The sequence below is a fragment of the Babylonia areolata genome, chromosome 33, assembly GCF_041734735.1.
Source record: "Babylonia areolata isolate BAREFJ2019XMU chromosome 33, ASM4173473v1, whole genome shotgun sequence".
NCBI classification, from domain to species: Eukaryota; Metazoa; Mollusca; class Gastropoda; order Neogastropoda; family Buccinidae; genus Babylonia; species Babylonia areolata.
Genome location: NC_134908.1, coordinates 6,787,328 through 6,809,355, shown reverse-complemented (window position 1 = coordinate 6,809,355; position 22,028 = coordinate 6,787,328). Strand labels below are relative to the sequence as shown.

The 22,028-nt window shown below is 42.4% G+C and overlaps 1 protein-coding gene across 1 annotated transcript in view; it reads right to left on the bottom strand.

Moving 5' to 3' along the window:
* Positions 1 to 13,542: 13,542 nt before the first annotated feature.
* LOC143277077 (rho GTPase-activating protein 18-like) overlaps positions 13,543 to 22,028 on the bottom strand; it is a 46,018-nt gene continuing 37,532 nt past the window's right edge. The window contains exons 14-18 of the mRNA XM_076581816.1: positions 20,682 to 20,756; positions 19,147 to 19,200; positions 17,223 to 17,359; positions 14,929 to 15,047; positions 13,543 to 14,082 (exon numbers count right to left, since the gene is read on the bottom strand). Coding sequence (XP_076437931.1) covers positions 13,988 to 14,082; positions 14,929 to 15,047; positions 17,223 to 17,359; positions 19,147 to 19,200; positions 20,682 to 20,756 — 480 coding nt within the window. The 3' untranslated portion in view covers positions 13,543 to 13,987. The remainder of the gene's footprint in view (positions 14,083 to 14,928; positions 15,048 to 17,222; positions 17,360 to 19,146; positions 19,201 to 20,681; positions 20,757 to 22,028) is intronic.

Here is a 22,028-nt window from a genome sequence, read left to right as displayed (position 1 = left end):
GTGACTCTGTGTGTGTAACTCTGTGTGTGTGTGTGTGTGTGTGTGTGCGCGCGCGCGCGCGCGCGTGCTCTCTATGTGAGTGTGTGAAGAAATTCACGTTGGAGTGTTTAGGTGGATATCTGTGCTGGGTCTCTTCACTCCATTTCTCCACATCACGATCATCATTTCCACTCGTGCACAAATTCCTTGTCCTTTTTGCTTCTACATCAATGGACCACATCTTTTTGTGTGCAAGATTTCAGCGCTGATGGAGTGTGTGTGTGTGTGTGTGTGTGTGTGTGTGTGTGTTTCGTTGCTCTTGTAACGTTTCTCTTCTGAAGTCAGCTGCATTGCTTGGTTCTAACTTTTTGACAGTTACACGTGACCATAAATGCCTACGTTGACCGAACTACGCCATTGGTCAGTTCCATACGACACACAGTTAGCAGCGGGTTACGACCATATACTAGGCTCTTCCGTCCGAGAGCAATGCAACTGGTTTCTGGTTTGTGACCTCCTGGCGATCGACCCAACTTCGTTCAGTAGTTCCCAGTGGACTGCCAGAGTCAGAGCCATGGCAGCCGCAGCTATGGGGTCCAAATAGTGTGAAACGCTGATCACTGGCACAGGCTTAACTGTGAAGGCAATCGGCCCATACACAAAGGGGGTCGGGGGAGGTGGGGGGCGGGGGGGGGGGCTGCTCCTTGGACAGGCTTCTTTGAGGCAGTGGCTAAGGACGAGGTAACCCCGACAGAGAACCCCCAGAGGGATGAAGAACACAGGGTACCTGGCCAGAGACCGAGCGTCCTCTCTGACAATCCACGGTATAATCTATTGATCGACCCGTACTAACCTGCTGACTCGTCGAGAGCAGGTAGCCATTTTCAGGCTCAGGACAGGCCACAACCGCCTGAAACACCACCTTATACACGAAACTCCGTATCGGCGACAACAGAGCAGTGCCCCTGCAGAACAGGCAGCCAGACAACAGAACATCTGCTGCAGTCCTGCCCGCTCCACCAAGCGCTCCGAGAGAAAACCTGGCCCGACCCAATCCCAGCGGCCCGGAAGCTCTACGGAGGACTGGAGGACCTGCGACGTACTGCCGCCTTCGTCGAGGAGACGGGGGAATCCATCTGATAAACGACGAACGAGACAACATCCACTGATCACAATTCACGGCATCTTGCATTCATCATACAACGTGGTGTCAACGCCAAGAAGATCGAGGGCACCCTGTGTGGTAGATGAACCCGGATGTGACCGGGAACAGGGGAGGGAACTTGGGTGGGTAGGGGTGTTAACGCCACTGAACTGATGCACACACACACACACAGACACAGACACAGACACACACAGAGTACAGTTGTGTTTGCTCCTTGAGACAGACGAAGGCACAAAAAAAAAACAACCAACTCCAATATTCAAGCAGTCATCTTATAAATATAGCAAGTCGATCAAAATATAAGTATATATTAAAAACTCTTGTGTAAATCATGTTGGCCCCAACTGACATCAAAGCAGTAACACAGCTAGAAAAATAAACTTTATATAGTTTATATATATACATACACATATGTATTACACATTAGCACAGCATTTTACTGTTGCACATTTCACAGTTAACACAGCATTTTACTATCTAATCAACTGATAATAAAGCGATACAAAAGTATACAACATTTTGCCATGTATCATTAATATAATAATAATTAAATGGTATTACTGGTATCCAGATCAGTTTTATACACGATTTTTTTTCTTCTCCTGAATACTTGCCAAAGCGCCACATACATATTGCTAAAAAAAACTTCTATCACATTACATGCACACAATATATTGGGGGGGGGGGGGGGGGGGGAAGAAGAAGAAAGAATCTTCGACAATAGCCGAGTGGTTCAATCTGAAGGTTCCAGGTTCGAATCTCGGTGACGGCGCCTGGTGGGTAAAGGGTGGAGAGTTTCCCGATCTCCCAGGTCAACGTATGTTCAGCCTTGCTAGTGCCTGAACTCCCTTCGTGTGTATACGCACGCAGAAGATCAAATACACATGTTACAGATCCTGTCAGCCATGTCAGCGTTCGGTGGGTTATGGAAACAAGAACATACCCAGCATGCGCATCCCCGAAAACGGAGTATGGCTGCCTGCATGGCTGGGGTAAATAAACAAAAAACGGTCATACACGTAAAATGTTACATGTCTGTCTGAATGTGTATGTGTGCGTGCCTGAAATCTGACTGAATGACACAGGAAACGAATGATGAGCGCCCAGTGGCAGCCGTCAGTCGGCTCTACCCAGGTAGGCAGCCTCTTGTGCAAATGACCCCGTGTTTGTAAAGCGCTTAGAGCTTGGTCTCCGACCGAGGATAGGCGGTATGTAAGTATCCATATCAATCAATCTCACACAACAGAAAATTTAAACATACACACACACACACACACACACACATATGGGAAAAAAGAAGAAAAAAAAATGTGCTGGATGCACAACCATTTTCCACTAACAAGCTTAAATGTGTCATTCTGCTAGGCCAGGAAATAAAAGCAATAACAGCAAATAGCTGAATAAATAGAAGACTTCAATCAACTTTAATTTCTTTGAATATGAAATCATGATTTTCTGAAATCTAAACTTTTTTCTTTTCTAAAAAAAAAAAAATTAAAAAAATCTAAACTTTTTTTTCTTTTCTTTTTTTCTTTAAATATGAAGTTATGATTTACTGAAATCTAACGGTCTGCAACCATTTAACACAGACAAATAAACAAAGGCAATTAATAAGGACATCACTAAATTTCATCATGAAAATGACAACATGCTTCATGCGTTAACACATTTGTTACATTATCATATTAATCAAATAGATCTGCAGGCAGTTTAATGTGTGTGTGTGTGTGTGTGTGTGTGTGGTGGTGGTGTGGTGTGGTGTGGTGTGTGTGTGGTGTGGTGTGTGTGTCGTGTCGTGTGTCGTGTCGTATCGTGGTGTGTGTGTGTGTGTGTGTGTGTGTGTGTGTGTGTGTGTGTGAAAGCTGTGTCATATAAACATACCAATTCCCGAGAATGCTGACATGATAGTAGGAATGCAACCTGATGCTATACACTGTTTACTCTCTTTACTTCAATAGTTTGGGATGTATGACTGAACAAAAATTACAAGCGTGTGTTTTCCATTTTTCTGGAAAAATTTCTCAGCAAACAGGGCAGCAGTTTGTTTTTGGAAGTGAATGGGTTAAACAAGAAAAGATCACAGAACGTCCACGAACTTAGTTTGTTCTTCATACTCAAAAATTTTAATAAAAGTTGTAATTAAAAAAAACAAAAAAAAACAAAACAAAAAAACAAAAAAAAAGAAAAGAAAAGAAAGAAAAAAAAAAAAAAGTCTGAGACATGTTATCTCTGCTTCAAATATCAAAAACCATCACATTCAAGTCACCCAGAAAAAATATCTTTCAAATCATTTATCAACAGGGTTATCAACAATTTTGTAAATAAATCTGCTGCAGGCAGTTTAGCTTAATTAAATTCAAAGCAACAAAGAGACAGATCGCACATTATCATTAAGTCAACACAGCCAAATCTTTTCTCTTTTTTTCTTTCTTTCTTTCTTTCAATTGAAGGCAAGCGACAAAATCATTCGTCACCTGTAATTGCTGCCCATGATTTGAAACAGTCAGTGATTTACAATCATTTTGCTGGATATGTCACAAAACAAAAAAAAACAAAAAAAAACAAAACTGGGTTAGATAGACTTAACAGCACACACACACACACACACACACACACACACGCAAACACACACACACGCACACACAACACACACACACTGATCTAAACAACAATAGTAACACACATCCGAAAAAGGACCGAGACAGACCAAATGAGAGCAGTAACAATTACAATGTCCACTTCAATACTGACCTGACATTTTGACATTTCACGTCGTTGCTTTTAGTATCAAAGCATAGGGCCATATCTGCACTTCTTGACCACCACCAAAAAAAACAAAAAACAAACAACAACAAAAACCCACACACACATAAAAAAAACCCCAAACACCACCACCACTAACAAAAAAAAACAAAACAAAAAAACACACACACAAAAAACGACTATGTTAAACATACAACTCTCACATCTGAATAAAACAAACCAAAAGCAAAACAACCACCCCCCCCTCCACCCCCACCCCCCACCCCGAAAAACAACCCCCCCCCCAAAAAAAAAACAACAACCCCACAGTTCATGACACATAACCTTAACAATAAAGTTCCTTAAGGCATATAAGGCAAGGGAAAAAACCCTTCAATTTCAAAGCCACACACACACACACACACACACAAACCGTAAAAAAGGCCATGCAAGAAAATAAACACAGCTGAATGGACAAGCTAGTGCCCATCCCAGAGTTTACAATACCACTACTTAATTGCCAGAGCTAAACAAAACAGCATGGAATAGCACATCACAGACTGCAGTGAAAAGAGAGAGAGCGAGAGAGAGAGAGAGAGAGAGAGAGAGAGAGAGAATACTGACTTGGTTCAACACTGTCACCAACAAGTACTTCCATTTCACATGCTGAAGACTGCTCTGACCCTAGCTTCTGGAAATCCCTACCACCACAAAGTGATCAAGACGCCGTTCCACTATCAAATTTTTCTAATTTGAAGACAACTGTTGCTTGTTCAAACAATACTTTAAACTATATAAATCTTGCACTTCACACCCTCCCTCCCCAACCATCCTTGTGTGTGTGTGTGTGTGTGTGTGTGTGTGTGTGTGTGTGCGCGCGCGCGCGCGTTGATGGGGGTGGAAGGTGAGGTGGGAGAGGTGTATGATGTTACGCCGTTTTTGAAACAGTCTATTTTGAGCAAGTTTGGATCTTCCATGGTCTTCATTATATCCCTGCACCTTATCAATACTACTGTACCGCTGTCAAGTGGGAGAAAGTGGCAAAATGGTTTAGACGCTCATCTGCCGATACAAAGTCCGTGAGGGTGTGGGTTCGAATCCCGACTCTCGCCCTTTCTCCGGAGTTTGACTGGAAAATCGAATTAAGCGCCCAGTCGTTCGGATGAGACTATAAAACTGAAGTCCCGTTATGCAGCATACACTTGGCGCAATGGAAAAGAGCCCATGGCAACAAAAGTGCCTCTGGCGATATTATGTTGACGAAACCCACTTGGACAGGTACACAAACATATATGCATGCACTCAAGGCCTGACTAAGCGCGTTGGGTTTATACTGCTGGTCAGGCATCTGGCCTGGCAGGCGTGGTGTAGCGCACATGGATTTGTCCGAACGCAGCGACGCCTCCCTGAGAGACTGAAAGTGAAAACTTTCAAGAGCATTTTTCCGAACCACAGGGTAATCACTATACAAATGCACATCAACATCGTTCATACACTGACTCCACTCTTCCGGTTCCTTCAGCTGCAACCCCCTCCTTTCTCCAACGGCACGTGCACACCGTTTCAGTTCGTTTCGTTTATTTATTTATAGTCTGTTCATCTAAGATGATGATATTAGACTGAAAATAAATGATATTATTATTTGGATTATTATCATTCCTATCATAATGATGATTGTTAGTATTAATTAGAAATCGACATTTCTGTATATTCGAATGAAAAGGGGACTAAGAAAGGAAGAGAGAGAGAGAGAGAGAGAGAGAGAGAGAGAGAGAGAGAGAGAGACAGACAGACAGACAGAGAGAACAGAATGTGGAAAAGACAGAGACACCGTTTCCCCTTTCGCATTTTGTCAATCAAAGAAACAAGCCTGCAAGCATCGAGGTCTCCTCTGGTGTGTGGCCTCCACGCAACCTAACATTGACAGTTCACTGTGGACAGCTGGCGCTAAGACTGCAGTGGACGAACCCTGGAACGAGCCATCAACCAAGCCCTCTACACTAAGGTCTCCTCTGGTGTGTGGCCTCCAGGCAACGTAACACTGACAGTTCACTGTGGACATCTGGCGCTAAGACTGCAGTGGACGAACCCTGGAACGAGCCATCAACCAAGCCCTCTACACTAAGGTCTCCTCTGGTGTGTGGCCTCCACGCAACCTAACATCAAACGTTCACTGTAGACAACTGACGCTAAGACTGTAGTGGACGAACCCGGGAACGAGCCATCAACCAAGCCCTCAACACTCCCTCCTCTGGTGTGTGGCCTCCACGCAACCTAACATCGACAGTTGCCTGTGCGGCTAGCGCTAAGACTGCAGTGGACGAACCCGGGAATGAGCCATCAACCAAGCCCTCTACACTAAGGTCTCCTCTGGTGTGTGGCCTCCACGCAACCTAACATCAACAGTTGCCTGTGGACAGCCGGCGCTAAGACTGCAGTGGACGAACCCGGGAATGAGCCATCAACCAAGCCCTCTACACTAAGGTCTCCTCTGGTGTGTGGCCTCCAGGCAACGTAACATCAACAGTTGCCTGTGGACAGCCGGCGCTAAGATTTCAGTGGACGAACCCGGGTATGAGCCATCAACCAAGCGCTCTGAGGTCACACTGAAAGACCCCCAGGTTTATTCTTATTCTTGTTGCTTATAGTCCAGCCGGCCACAACAGGACTGTCAAACCATACAAATGCTCAACCGCGTCAACACAAAAATGTCACATTAAAAAAAAAAAACCCACTAAGACAAATCCACAAAACACAGTTCATGACACAGTGTCACAACCATTTTGCTCCTTTTGGCAAATTAGACAAGGCCATGCCGAGGACGCCAGCCATTCCGCTTAATTTATCATCCCCAGATTAAAAAAATCGTAAAAAAGTATTAAAAAAAAAAAAAAATCAATACTTCAAAGCTAAACAAAAAACACATAAAAAGGCCATATAGGCAAATAACACTGCAAAATGGGCAGCTAGTGCCCATCCCAGTGTTGACATCTCACTACCTAATTGCCAGAGCAAAACAGCACAGATAGTACATCATAGACGGCAGAAAAGAGAGAAAAAAAAGTGTCAAGGCTTGCTTGAAAAAAGAAAAAAAAGGGGAATGGACTGGGAAGGCAGAAAAAGGAGACAACAGTGAAGACAGAAAAAAACAACAACAAAAAAACAGAAACAAAGAGAGTGACAGAAAAGAGGAAAATTTCTAGCACAGAATTTCCAGAAGGCAGGGGATGCTATTTATACTGAAAGACTCCCGGCATCCCCACAGGAGGGACACCCAGGCTCCGGGTTGTTCGGGTACATGGGGCAGGGGAGGAGGTGGGAAGATCGGCAGAAGAGTCAGTGACAGAGCGTGTGAAAAATGTGCTGATGTCTTCATTCAGAAGTTGGCTGTGTCTGCGCTTCCCAGAGTCCCATGAGGAGGGGGGTAATCAATACTGACTTGGCTCAACATCGTCACTAACAAAGGGCTGACGACTCTATTCTGTAAAACACTGCTCCATTTGTATTTGTATTTGTATTCCTTTTTATCACAACAGATTTCTCTGTGTGAAATTCGGGCTGCTCTCTCCAGGGAGAGCGCGTCGCTACACTACAGCGCCACCCATTTTTTTGTATTTTTTTCCTGCGTGCAGTTTTATTTGTTTTTCCTGTCGAAGTGGATTTTTCTACAGAATTTTGCCAGGAACAACCCTTTTGTTGCCGTGGGTTCTTTTACGTGCGTTAAGTGCATGCTGCACACGGGACCTCGGTTTATCGTCTCATCCGAATGACTAGCGTCCAGACCACCACTCAAGGTCTAGTGGAGGGGGAGAAAATATCGGCAGCTGAGCCGTGATTCGAACCAGCGCCCTCAGATTCTCTCGCTTCCAAGGCGGACGTGTTACCTCTAGGCCATCACTGTCACAAAGACTCAAGAGATGTCAGCACAAGACAGGCAGCAGTGGAGACCCCTGGAAGGGGCCTTACGTGCCACAGAGCACCAGGAGGATCGGTTCAGTTCGGGTCAGTTTCTCAAGGAGGCATAACTGCGTTCGGGCAAATCCATACCATGCCAAGCACGTCTGACCAGCAGCGTGACCCAATGGAGGTTGGGGAGGAACAGGAAATAAGTGGCACAATGGTTAAGACGCTTATCTGCTAATTCAGTGTCTGGAGGGTGTGGGTTTGATTTGGCTGAATGGTTAAGACGCTTATCTGCTAATTCAGTGTCTGGAGGGTGTGGGTTTGATTTGGCTGAATGGTTAAGACGCTTATCTGCTAGTACAGAGTCCGTGAGGACCTGGGTTCAATTCCACTCTCGCCCTTTCTCCCAAGTTTGACCGGAAAATCAAACCGAGCTTCTAATCATTAAGGTTAGACAATAAACCCGAGGTCCTGTGTGCGGCATGTGCTTGACGCACTGAGAAAGAACCCGTGGCAACAAAAGTGTTGTCATTTGGAAAAATCCTGTACAACAAATCCACTCTGATAGGTACACACATGCGCTCAAGGCCTCGCAAAGCGCGTTGGGTTATGCTACTGGTCAGACATCTGCCTAGCAGATGTGGTGTAGCGTAGATGGAATTGTCCTAACGCAGTGACGCCTCCTTGAGAAACTGACACTGAAACCAAACAGGGTTAAAAAAAAGATAAGGCAAGATAATACTTGTGAGTATCGAAGCTCAATACTTGCTGTTACCAGCACAGGCACATATGCACATGATGATCAGTGTATTGATTGGGTCCACACGGACACAGAATCTGCTTTTTGACATGCAGACAAGTTGGATGTACACACGTGTGTGTTGTTACATAAAGCATTTCAGCACAGAAGATGGTCAAAATTTGAAAACAACATAACACACACACACACACACAAAACAACAACGACAAAAAAAACAAAAACAATAAAAACAAGAGAAAAACAGCAGCCAAATCTGTCAACTTGTGGCAGTCTGAATTTGATTAAAAAAAAAAAAAAAAAAAAAAAATCTATCACCTTTTAACTTTAACATTATGGCAGTATATTTCCTCATATTTTTTCACAAAACTCAATGGTTGCAGCATGCAACATTTGTATACCTCCCCAGCCCCTAAGAACAAACGGTGCACTGATTTTGCAATTGCTTTCAATTAATACATTTCACAGGGCTCAGAACAAAGCGAAGCACACAAAACATGTGGCAGTGTACGTCAGTACAGCAAGGCAAGTCACAGGCTCCATCGACAGTTCAACAAAAAAGTTGCATCCAACTTTCTACACTTCAAAACTGCTCTTCTTTCCAAATCAAACTTTTCCAACTTTCCACACTTCAAAACTGCTCTTCTTTCCAAATCAAACTTTTCCAACTTTCTACACTTCAAAACTGCTCTTCTTTCCAAATCAAACGTTTCCAACTTTCCACACTTCAAAACTGCTCTTCTTTCCAAATCAAACGTTTCCAACTTCCACACATTGAAACTACTTTTCTTTCCAAATCAAAAACTTCCAAGTTTCCATACATCAAAACATTTCTTCTGTCCAAATCAAATGCTTCCAACTTTCCATACATCAAAACTTATCTTTGAAAATCAAATGGTTCCAACTTTCCATACATCAAAACTTTTCTTTCCAAATCAAATGCTTCCAACTTTGATACATCAAAACTATTCTTCCCAAATCAAATGGTTCCAACTTTCAACAAATCAAAATTACTCTTTTTCCAAATCAATCAGTTCCAACTTGCATACATGAAAACCTCTCACCTCTGCAAATGAAACAGCTCCAACTTTCCATGCATCAAATCTATTCTTTCCAAATCAAATGGGACAAACCTTCCATAAATCAAAATTCTTCTTACAAAATCAAATGATTCCAACTTTCCATATATCGAAACTAATCTTTCCCCAAATCAAATGATTTCAACTTTCCATACATCAAATCTTTTATTCTTTCCAAAACAAATATGTCCAACTTACCACATATCAAAAGTACTCTCCTTTCAAAATCAATTACTTCCAAATTTTCATACATCAAAACTACTCACCTTTCCAAATGAAACTGTTCAAACTTCCCATACATCAAAATTACTCTTTTCAAATCACATGGATCTAACTTTCTAGACCTCACAACTATATGTTCTTTCCAAATCAAACTGGATCCAACTTTCTTCAGATCCAAACTGTTCTTTAAAGTGGATGACACTGGAAGATCCTTTAGACTCCGCCATGAGACCAGACCACCAAGACAGACTACTGAGACAGACAAAGCCATCATCGATTCACAAACAAAAAGAAAAAGAAAAAATAAGACTGTAAAAAACACAAATTCCATAACAAACATTAGTATTGTTTGTATTGTATTGTATTTTATCACTCTTTTACCACAACAGATTTCTCTGTGTTAAGCATAGATTGCTTTCCGTAGGGAAAGCGCGTCACTACAAAGAAAGCGCTACCCCCCAGCTCAAAATGTGGTAGTTGGCAGGTCTGAGTATTTTAATGTTAATTTTTTTTCCCTCCCAAGTATAACAATTAACCGTGTATAAATGTCTGCATCACACAGTAGTATTCAGGCGTTAATTCCACCAGGTGTTAAAACACATGTACCCAACCAATGTCTCATTATACATTCAGCCGTTAATTGAACTACAAAGTACAAAACATAATCTCCTTCTATATCCAAGTCCCACTATAATACAAGTACCAGGGGTTTTTGATAGTATAAAAACTGTACATTTATTTCCGCCAAGATTCTGAATATAGATGATTATCACTCAAGGGAATAAAAGCATGTTACTGCTGATACAGTGTATGTATTAGACAAGACTTCCCACCACAGCATACATCCTTAACAATGTCACTCTATGGAATAAACACATGTTCCTAGAGCAGAATATGTGTTTGAAAATATCACTCAAAGGAACAAAAACTTGCTATCCCCATGAAATTTGACAATATCACTTTATGATCCGTTTACCAATATACCACCATACTCAACTGCCTACAACACACTCCAAACTTACAACAACAAAGAAAAAACAACAACAAAACTTCAACAATACATAAGACACAACATGTAAAGAGGCGTACATCAATATGACAAACAAGAATTTCGAGCGTTAAAGGGGCGACTGCCACCCCAACCATGTCTACACCTTCAGCTGAAGTAAATGTCGATGTCATGACATCAGCATCAGAACTCACTTCACGCTGCATCATCTGCTTGCTTCTCTTCTCTGCGGATCTCTGCCATCTTAAATCTGTCCGTCATGACGTCGGCATCAGAACTCACTTCATGCTGCATCATCTGCTTGCTTCTCTTCCCGGCAGATCTCTGCCGTCTTCAATTTGTCCGTCATGACGTCGGCATCAGAACTCACTTCATGCTGCATCATCTGCTTGCTTCTCTTCCCGGCGGATCTCTGCCGTCTTCAATCTGTCTGTCATGACGTCAGCATCAGAACTTAATTCACGTTGCATCATCTGCTTGCTTCTCTTCCCGGCGAATCTCTGCCGTCTTCAATCTGTCAATCCACTGTTGTTGAAGATAAAAAAAATCATGTTCTCCTTCAGACATCCGCTGTTGCCACAAATGTTGTCGGAGCAATTTAAGAGCAGCGGTTGACTGAACTGTCTTTTGCTTTCATCACAATGCAGGTCATACTTGTGGGTTTTGAAGTTGACCACAATATGATTCTGATTCAAGACAGCGTTTGGTGTGATGTATTGTAAATGTAAAGTGCACGGGTCAAATCTGAAGAAAAACGCTATAACCATACAGTCTGTAAAATAACAAGAAGTACTCTGAAGTGGTGGAAGGGGTGGAGGCTGGGGAGGGGGAGGTGTGGAGGGGATGGGGAGGGGTCCCAAGGTGTAAAAATAGGTTATTCCCCTTCTGTCTGTTTGACAATACTACCCACAGAATGAAAACTTCTATTTCTGTTTGTGTTTAGACAATACTACCCACAGAATGAAAACTTCTACTTGTTTGACAATACTACCCACAGAATGAAAACTTCTATTTCTGTTTGACAATACTACCCACAGAATGAAAACTTCTATTTCTGTTTGTGTTTAGACGCTATCACCCCAGGACCAACCCGCCCCCCCCCCCCCCCACACCCCCCCTCCCCCTACCCTAAATCCCTCATAAACTTTGAGGACACTATTCTGCAGTTGTCAGACATGAACCCATTCAGGGATGGGTGCCGTGGCCAAACGGTTAAGAGTGCTGAATTCTCACCTTAGTTTCCAGATCCGGATCCACGGTCTCTGCGCACCTGGTGGGCTGACGAGGGAATGAGGGAGCTGCAGCCCACAAACGCAGCAGAAGAACCCAACAGGTACATGAATCACCTCCACACCTAAAGCTGCACCCCAACACAGATATACCCACCCAGGAGGAAATTCTTCCAAGCAAGGAACACAGTCCTGTGTACGCCTCTTTTGCCGACAGACAAAAGAATTCTAACGTTCAACTTTTACACATCACAATCACATCCACGCACATTGCTCCCAAAGTTCAACGAAGTCTTCAGGAATCATCGACAAACAAGTAGTTGTAAGTACTTCACTCCAGGTATCAATACCATTGTCAAAAGATTTTTTTTTTTTCAGCTGCTACACACACATACCCTTGCCTCAAGTACATGCATATCACACGAACAAGCATACATACAGACACTCCACTCACATTTTATAAAGCAATGTGCAAATATTTGAGTGCGGGCCAGCGCATAGATGCATGTGCTCACATACTGAGCACTGTAAACTCTATGCTCTGTACCCTGTCTACCATGTACACTGATGTAAATTGGCTCCGCATTCCACTGTGACGACTCCATCTTTCCATAGCAACAACGCCATCTTCACTCTGAAAGGCTACGCATAACCATTACTCAAACATCTGTTCTCACTCAGATGTGAGATGCACAGCCATTACTATAAACTCTAGTTTCATTCAAAAATGCTTTGCACAACCGTAACTCAAACATCTACTTTCGCTCCAAAATGCCATGCACAACCAATACTCAAAACTCTGCTTCCACTCAGAAATACCATGCAGTACCATTACTCAAACGCTACGAACAACCGTATCTGAGAGATCTGCTCCCATTTTGAAATACTATGTGCAACCACTACTGCAAACTCTACTCTCACTCACAAATGCCACTCACAACCATAACTCACTTGCTCAACTCTGACAAAGAAATGCAAAGCACATCCACTGTTCACTCGCTCAACTCTCAATCAAAAATGCTATGCAAAACAAATAATTACTATAAATTCTACTGTCACTCAAAAATGCCATGCACAATCATTATCATAAATTCTTTACACCCACTCACACAAATACTAAAGGAATGCAGAGGTAAACGTTTTCAGCTTCAGTACGAAAATACAATTCTGCTTCAGTACTGCACCACGAGACTATTGCAAGTCATAGTTTTTTTTCACAATTCCAGAAACGGTTTGATATGCAACAACAATAGTATACATATATGCCTCAGACAATAGATATATAAAATATACATAGACTTTTTCACAAATATGGAAATGGTTTCAAATGCATCTGACTATCGTATACATACTGTCTTTATCACAATTCCAGAAATGGTTTCATATGCCTCAAACTATAGTATATGTATATATATATATATATATATATATATATGTGTGTGTGTGTGTGTGTGTGTGTGTGTGTGTGTGTGTGTGCACCTTACAGAATATGTACATATACACATAGTCCTTTCTTCACAATTCCAGAAATGGCTTTAAATGAAGCGGACTACAGCACATTCATCTACAGTCATTTTCCTCAACTCAAGAAATGGTTTTATATCAAGTAGACAAGAGTAAAAAAAACAACAACAACAACATAGATACATGTAATATTATATCAACTCTTTCACTTTGATTCCAGAAAGGGTTTCATATGAAACATACAAACCCACCCCCGCACCCCCCCAAAAAACCCCCCAACATATTGTGAAACCCCTGGACAGGTTTTCGGTGGGGTCACCGTTCTGTTTGCTGCTGAGGCGGGAACACTAAGGGTTGACTGTCAACGTAAGCACTGGCATAGGTTAACTCCGACACAAACACATCAGCGGGCAGTCCACACTCCTCCATAGAGAGACGCTAGCGATCGACGTTGAATCGGATTACCCAGTCGGCAGTGGGGTTGACGTGGTATAATTCTCTCATCCTGGTGCGAGGGTCCAGGCATCGCTCTCCTGCAACACAGTGGAAGGAGATGATAAACTGAGGTGCTGTGTACAGCATGCAGATAGCGCACATAAAAGAACCCATGGCAACAAAAAGGTTGTCCCTGACAAAATTATGAAGGAAAACAAAAAATTCACTTTGATTGTAAAACAAATACACTTGCAGACAGAAAGAAAAAAAACCATATATCATCTATCAATGTGAACAGCTGAAAACATTTTTTATTCCTACGAGTCATAAAGAAAACATGCAGTTCCATCTCTTACCATTAGAAACCTTTCATATGAGAAACAACTTACGTCTGAAATACTTCAGAATTTAACTCGAAGGCCCATTGGCAGTCTTATAATTTCACCAGCTGACATGCTAGTCACTACTTAGTTGTTTAATTTTGTTTATCTATATATGTATGTATCTATCTACGTATCTATGTATCTCTATATATATCTCCCTCTCTATACATCTATGTACCTATCCACCTCTCTCTCTTTCTTTCCCTCTCTCTCTCTCTCTCTCTATACATATCTTTTTAACTGAGAAGACAGCAAAAAGAGGAAAGCAGTGATTAGACAAGGTTGGGACAGCAGGTGCCATTTATCTTTTTATTTTCTATTCATTTTATTTGTTTGTTGTTTTCTTCTTATGTCAGACATGTGCTGCTGCCAAAAAGAAAATCTCTGTACCAAAGTATAGACAATAAAGTTTGTGTATTGTATATTGTGACTTTTATGCAAACTCACACTTACTGCAAAGTACCAGACATTAAAGCAAAAGACCAAACAACCGTCTCTCTCTCTCTCTCACCCGGTCACTTCACAGCCCTGTCCTCCCCCACACTCCACCCCCCAACTCACCTATATTGCCGCCCACTTCATACAGGTAGGTGCGGTGCTCCGTGTACTGGGCGCTGCTGGGACTGTTGGACAGGGAGGAGTTGAGGCTCGAACCCCTGGTGTGTCTGCTCTCTGACACACTGTGGGGGCGAGAGGGGGGGGAAGAAAACAAAACACAATTTCTTTTAATGGTTCGTCGTGAGTGAGTGAGTGATAACGATAACTATAACGATCTTTTATTCAGATTAAGGCCAAAGTCCCTTACTGAAGGGCGTCATACAAGAAAATAAAGAAAGAAAGAAAATGACTTGACACGATAAACCAACATCACAAAACAACCAAAAGTAACTAATACAGTACTCAACAACATTCACAAAATAACTATTCAAAGTCTCTTCAATGCTTCATTTAAGTATATGGCCAAGTTTTTTTGAGTAAGCTCATGTTTTGACATGTGCAAATTAAATCTAAAAGCACAGGGATCTTTATAATATCTTGGCAAAAATTCTGTAGAGTGAGTGAGTGAGTGAGAGAGAGAGAGACAATGTGTGTGTGTGTGTGAGGGGTGGTGGTTTAGTGGTAACATTTGTATTTGTATTTGTATCTCTTTTTATCACAACAGATTTCTCTGTGTGAAATTCGGGATGCTCTTCCCAGGGAGAGTGCGTCGCTATACTACAGCGCCACCCATTTTTTTTTTTGTATTTTTTCCTGCGTGCAGTTTTATTTGTTTTTCTTATCACAGTGGATTTTTCTACAGAATTTTGCCAGGAACAACCCTTTTGTTGCTGTGGGTTCTTTTACGTGCACTAAGTGCATGCTGCACACGGGACCTCGATTTATCGTCTCATCCGAATGACTAGCATCCAGACCACCACTCAAGGTCTAGTGGAGGGGGAGAAAATATTGGTGGGTGAGCCGTGCACTCTGATTCTCTCGGTTCCTGGGCGGACGCGTTACCTCTAGGCCATCACTCCACTGAGGTCAACCTAGGAAGCAAAAGAACCTTGAGTGGTGGTCTGACCACTGGTAAACCAGAAGAGACGATAAACCAAGTTCTCCTTTGGCCCTCCGTGGTTTGTAATGTCTGAATGCCTCAACACTGGCTTGTTTTGAATTTTTTTTTTTTTTTTTTATATCTTTTTTTTTTTTTCTTCTCCCTCCTCTCTCCTTCATCACATTATTTGTCAAGGAAGTTCCTGTCTGCTTACAAGTGACATCGTTGCGGTTCAAGGAAAAGAAACTAACAAACTCCTGTGTTTTGGGGTTTTTTTTTTCCCCCACATGATTTTTTTCTTTTGTTTTGTTTTGATTTCTGGTTTCTCAGTTTTGTGTTGTTGTTGTTGTTGTTATTTACCTTGAGCTTGATCAAAAATGAATACAGGTGCAACTCAGAAACGCAAAAAAAAAAAAACAACAAAAAAAAACAACCGAGTTCTCATGTACTCAGTGCACGTTAAAGAATCCACAGCAACAAAAGTGTTGTCCATGTTGTCCACTCCAATATACACATGTGTGTCCATGCGTGTGACTGAAGCCTGACTGAATGACACAGGAAACGAACGATGAGCGCCTCAAGGTAGGAAGTTCTCAGACAGCCTGTTGGAGCAAAACGACTGTTTGAAAAGCACATGGAGCTTGGTCTCTTCCCCGAGGACAGACGCTGTATAAATAACGATGATGAATAAAAAGAAGACACAAGAAACTGGTGACAAAAACAGCTGAACAATCACACCTTGTCACACACAAACACACATGCACATACATCCCCCCCCATTCTCCCCTCCCTCCCCCTCCCCAAATGCGCACTCTTTTTACAGAGAGAGGGATGAGGAGAGGCAGAGAGAGAAAAACAAGAGTTTGTTTCCTTGACTATGATACAATGGCTCCTGTTATCAGCGTCATATTTCCTGCTGCAATTCCAATGCTGCAGTTGCTTCAATCTTAAAAAAAGAAAAAAAAAAAAGAAAAAAAAAAGAAGCTTCAATCTTTAAAAAAAAGAAAAAAAGAAAAAGAAAGGAAAAAAGAAAGAAAAAAACCTTCAATCTTTAAAAAAAAAAAAAAAAAAAAAAAAAGGAAAAAAGAAGAAAAAAAAACAAGCTTCAATCTTTTTTAAAAAAAAGAAAAAGAAAGGAAAAAAGAAAGAAAAAAAGAAAAAAAAAAAAAGAAGCTTCAATCTTTAAAAAAAAAAAAGAAAGGAAAAAGAAAGGAAAAAAGAAAGAAAAAAAAAAAAAAAGAAGCTTCAATCTTTAAAAAAAAAAGAAAAAGAAAGGAAAAAAGAAAGAAAAAAAGAAAAAAAAAAAATCCCTACTTACCCGCCAGCCAAGCCAAAGTCACGCCTGAAGCAATCCACAATGTCGCCGGCCGTCAGACGATCGTCCAGCTGAACCACGTAGGGATTTCTGGTCACCTCCGGCGCCAGCACACGGATTATACCATTCTGCGCGTCTGACTGTTGTCCAGACAAAAGTCCATAGTGAGGACAATACTAACAAGATGATACTAACAAGATGTGCACGTGCACATACACACACTGAAACATACACAAAATGGATTGGTGAGAGAGAAAGGTGTTGAGAGAGAGAGAGAAAGAAAAAGAAAGAGAAAGAGAGAGAGAGACTATACATATATATATAGAGAGAGAACAAGAGAAAAGTTAAAGGAGAGAGACAGAGAGACAGGCAGGGAGGGAGAGGGAGGGCAGAAGAGAGAGAGGGGGGGAGAGAGAGAAAGGGAGGGCGGGAGAGAGAGAGAGAGAGAAAGACAGAGAGGAGAGACAAAGAACTCGGAACTCTAAACACTCTTTACAGAAATAAGATTTCAGACATGGCCTATTCTCCCAATTTGTCTTCGCTGATCTACATCAACTACATGAAGTGCACACATGTACAAAGCGGAAGAAATTAAGAAAGAAAGAAAGAAAAATTTGTGCAGAAGAACATGCATGATGAAGAATACACACACGCACACACATATACTGACAGATGGATAAGAGAACAAGAGAGGTGTCGAGAGAGACAGACAGACAGACAGACAGAGAGAGACAGAGACAGACAGAGAGAGAGAGATAGAGACAGAGACAGAGAGAGAAAAGACAATGGTTTATTGCATTTGCTCATATCACATGCATCAAGACAATATGTATTTGACTACTAATGATGAAATCGATACTTTCTGGGGGTCATATTTCTATTTGTATTTCTTTTTATCACATCAGATTTCTCTGTGTGAAATTTGGGCTGCTCTCTCCAAGGAGAGCGCGTTGCTACACTACAGCGCCACCCATTTTTTTTGTATTTTTTCCTGTGTGTAGTTTTATTTGTTTTTCCTATCGAAGTGGATTTTTCTACAAAATTTTGCCAGGAACAACCTTTTTGTTGCCGTGGGTTCTTTTACGTGCGCTAAATGCATGCTGCACATGGGACCTCGGTTTATTGTCTCATCCGAATGACTAGCGTCCAGACCACCACTCATGGTCTAGTGGAGGGGGAGAAAATATCGGCGGCTGAACCGTGATTCGAACCAGCGCGCTCAGATTCTCTCGCTTCCAAGGCGGACACGTTACCTCTAGGCCATCACTCCACTAATTGTGTGAGGGGACAAAAAAGGGAAAATTAAAAGCTCCAGAACATATGAAAAATGTTCTTCCACCCTTTTCGTTACACACATACTCGCACGTGCACATACACACACTGAAACATACACAAAATGGATTGGTGAGAGAGAAAGGTGTTGAGAGAGAGAGAGAGAGAGAGAGAGAGAGAGAGAGAGAGAGAGAGACTATACATATATAGAGAGAGAACAAGAGAAAAGTTAAAGGAGAGAGAGAGGCAGGGAGGGAGAGGGAGGGCGGAAGAGAGAGAGAGAGAGAGAGAGAGAGAGAGAGAGAGAGAGAGAGAGAGAGAGAGAGAGAGAGAGAGAGAGAGAGAATATGCAAGAGAAGGAGGGAGAGAGCGAAAGACAGAGAGGGAAAGAGAGACAGACACCCAGACAGAATGTATGCGAGAGGGAGGGAGAGAGAGACTCTGAGAGAGGGGAGAGAGAGAGACACAGAGACAGAGACACAGAGAGAGACAGAGAGAGAGAGAAACACAGAATGTATGCCAGGTAGGTCTATGGACGGACAAAAATTCCTGTATCATTACGGGCGATAAAAGAAAAGTTTGGAGGGGCAGGAGCGGGGTGGGGGTGGGGGGTTCTCAAAAGACAGGAAACGAACATGGTTAACGAAATCATCACCTCAGACACTGGTTTCTTGTTGGCCTCTGATCGGTCCTTCTTCTTGAAAAGTCTCTGAAACACACACACACACACACACACACACACACACACACACACACACACACACACACACACACCAACACAATACACACATGCACACCCCAAAACACACACACACACACGCACACACACACACACACACACACCAACACAATACACACACGCACACCCCAAAACACACACACACAATTACATACACAAGAACAACACACACAAACACAATTACATACACAAGAACAACACACACAAACAATACACACATACACACCCCAAAACACACACACACACAATTACATACACAAGAACAACACACACAAACAATACACACATGCACCCCAAAACACACACACACAATTACATACACAAAGAACAACACACACAAACAACTCAAACACATAGAGGAACAACACACACACACACAAAATAAACCCAACAACCAGAACAAAACACACACACACACAAAATAAACCCAACAACCAAACACACACACACACACCACTTTTAATGAAAACATGCACAGCATTTAACTAAAAACTCACAGGCTTTCTTATTACCTTTTTTTTATATTTCTCTTTTAATTTTTTTTTTTTTTTTTTTTTAATTACATGTCAATCTTTGCAAAGAAGGAACACAGCAGAGGCTTTAACCCCCTTTAACTCCCTTGGGACGGCAAGTAAGAAAATGAAACTTTCAGAATTGGTTTATTACGTGTTGGGCTATTACATATTACACAAATCTAATTTGTCATCTTATCTTTACAATTTTGCCATTGTGTAGAAAATAATGGCAGTTTTTCACCCCAAATCACCATACCCATGCTTGCTTTCTGCACTTAATTCACGGTCTTCTTCTTCGTCATCATCCACCTCTTCGATGTCCAACCCTTCAGTTTGTAGCATTTCAAGTACTTCGGCAACACTAAAACGTTGCCATCGTTGTCTTGTTTACTCTGCAACATACTGAGAAGCTCCCCCGATTCAGATGCCACTTTGCTAACAGGCTGTTATGCGAGCAGGTGACCGATCAGTGACTTTGTCAGCATGTGTGTGAGACAGGCTACACATTACAGGCTGGCCAATCATACCATTCGGTTGTGGAGTGACCCAGAATAGCGCACTCTGCTTGGCTAATGACAAAATCACGTGTACAGCGCGTGATGGATTTTTATTTTTGGAAAATGTTATTCCATTCCGTCTTTCAAATCCGAATACATTTAATGTAGGAATGTGTAAGCATTCCATCATCCAGAGAGAGTTAACTCTCCGACTTCTGAGCCATGGTCACATGACATCAGTGTGACACGGATTCGAAGCCAAGTTACTTACTTCTTTTTTTTCTGGCACTTTTCAAGGGTGTATTTTCAAGATTAGGCGTAAATGCCCATAAAAAAAACAACTAATAATAAAATAATAATACTAAACACACTCACACACACTCACACACACACACAACACTACACACACACACACACACACACACACACACAAACTCACCATTTTGTCCTTGCCTTTACGGCTGCCCCCTGTCTTGTTCTGGTGACGAACCTGGGTCAGGAAATCGCCAGAAATCTACAACACACACACACACACACACACACACACACACACACATACTCAAGCGATAATAATAATTCAATTCAAAGGTGAAAGGTCCCATTCCTTTTACAGACCATCAGGGGAGTTCACTCACACATCCACTGTGTCCAGGACTGGGCAAGGAAAGGTGGTGGGGCCCCGTTCCCCCCTCCTGCCATTTCCAACCGTCCCCGACCGAGGTCGGGTACCCATTCACACCCAGGTGGAGTGAAGCAAATCGGAGTTGCTGTCGTCTCGTTCGTCATTCGTTCGTGGAGTGATGGCGTCCGCCTAGGAAGCGAGAGTGCGCTGGATCGAATCACAGCTCCGCTGCCGACATTTTCTCCCCCTCCACTAGACCTTGAGTGGTGGTCTGGATGCTAGTCATTCAGATGAGATGATAATAAACCGAGGTCCCGTGTGCAGCATGCACTTACTGACTTAGCGCACATAAAAGAACCCACAGCAACAAAAGGGTTGTTCCTGCCAAAATTCTGTAGAAAAATCCACTATGATAAGAAAAACAAATAAAACTGCATGCAGGAAAAAATACCAAAAAAATGGGTGGCGCTGTAGTGTAGCGATGTGCTCTCCCAGGGGAGAGCAGCCTGAATTTCACACAGAGAAATCTGTTGTGATAAAAAGAAATACAATACAAATTCAAAATTTATCAGATGGATTCCCCCATCTCCTCGACGAAGGCGGCAGTACGTCGCAGGTCCTCCAGTCCTCCGTAGAGCTTCCGGGCCGCTGGGACTGGGTCGGGCTAGGTTTTCTCTCGGAGCGCTTGGTGAAGCGGGCAGGACTGCAGCAGATGTTCTGTTGTCTGGTTGCCTGTTCTGCAGGGGCACTGCTCTGTTGTCACCGATATGGAGTTTCGTGTATAGAAAATCGGAGTAAAAGTGCCCTTCCCCAAAGACATGACATCGTACTGAAACAGGCATCGAACCCTGATCTCTGGTGAGCACTGGATTAACTCACTCAGTACGGCCAGTCCTCTCTTCTCCTCTACACAGACCCCTCGGATGTCCAGTGGGTGTCTGAATGACCCAACCTTTAGCTTCCGTCGTCAGAACTGTGGTATTCTTTGTCAACATTCACCTCTTCAGTATAAGAGCGTTCCGCTTGCAATATTTTGATGATGGTAACTGGGATGAAACACTGTTAACGCTGACTCTTTCGCCGTTCGTATGGAGAGAGTTAAGAATCCAGTGCATGGCTGAGTCTGGCTGGTGCCTCTCCTCTGAGAATTATACCATGCCACAA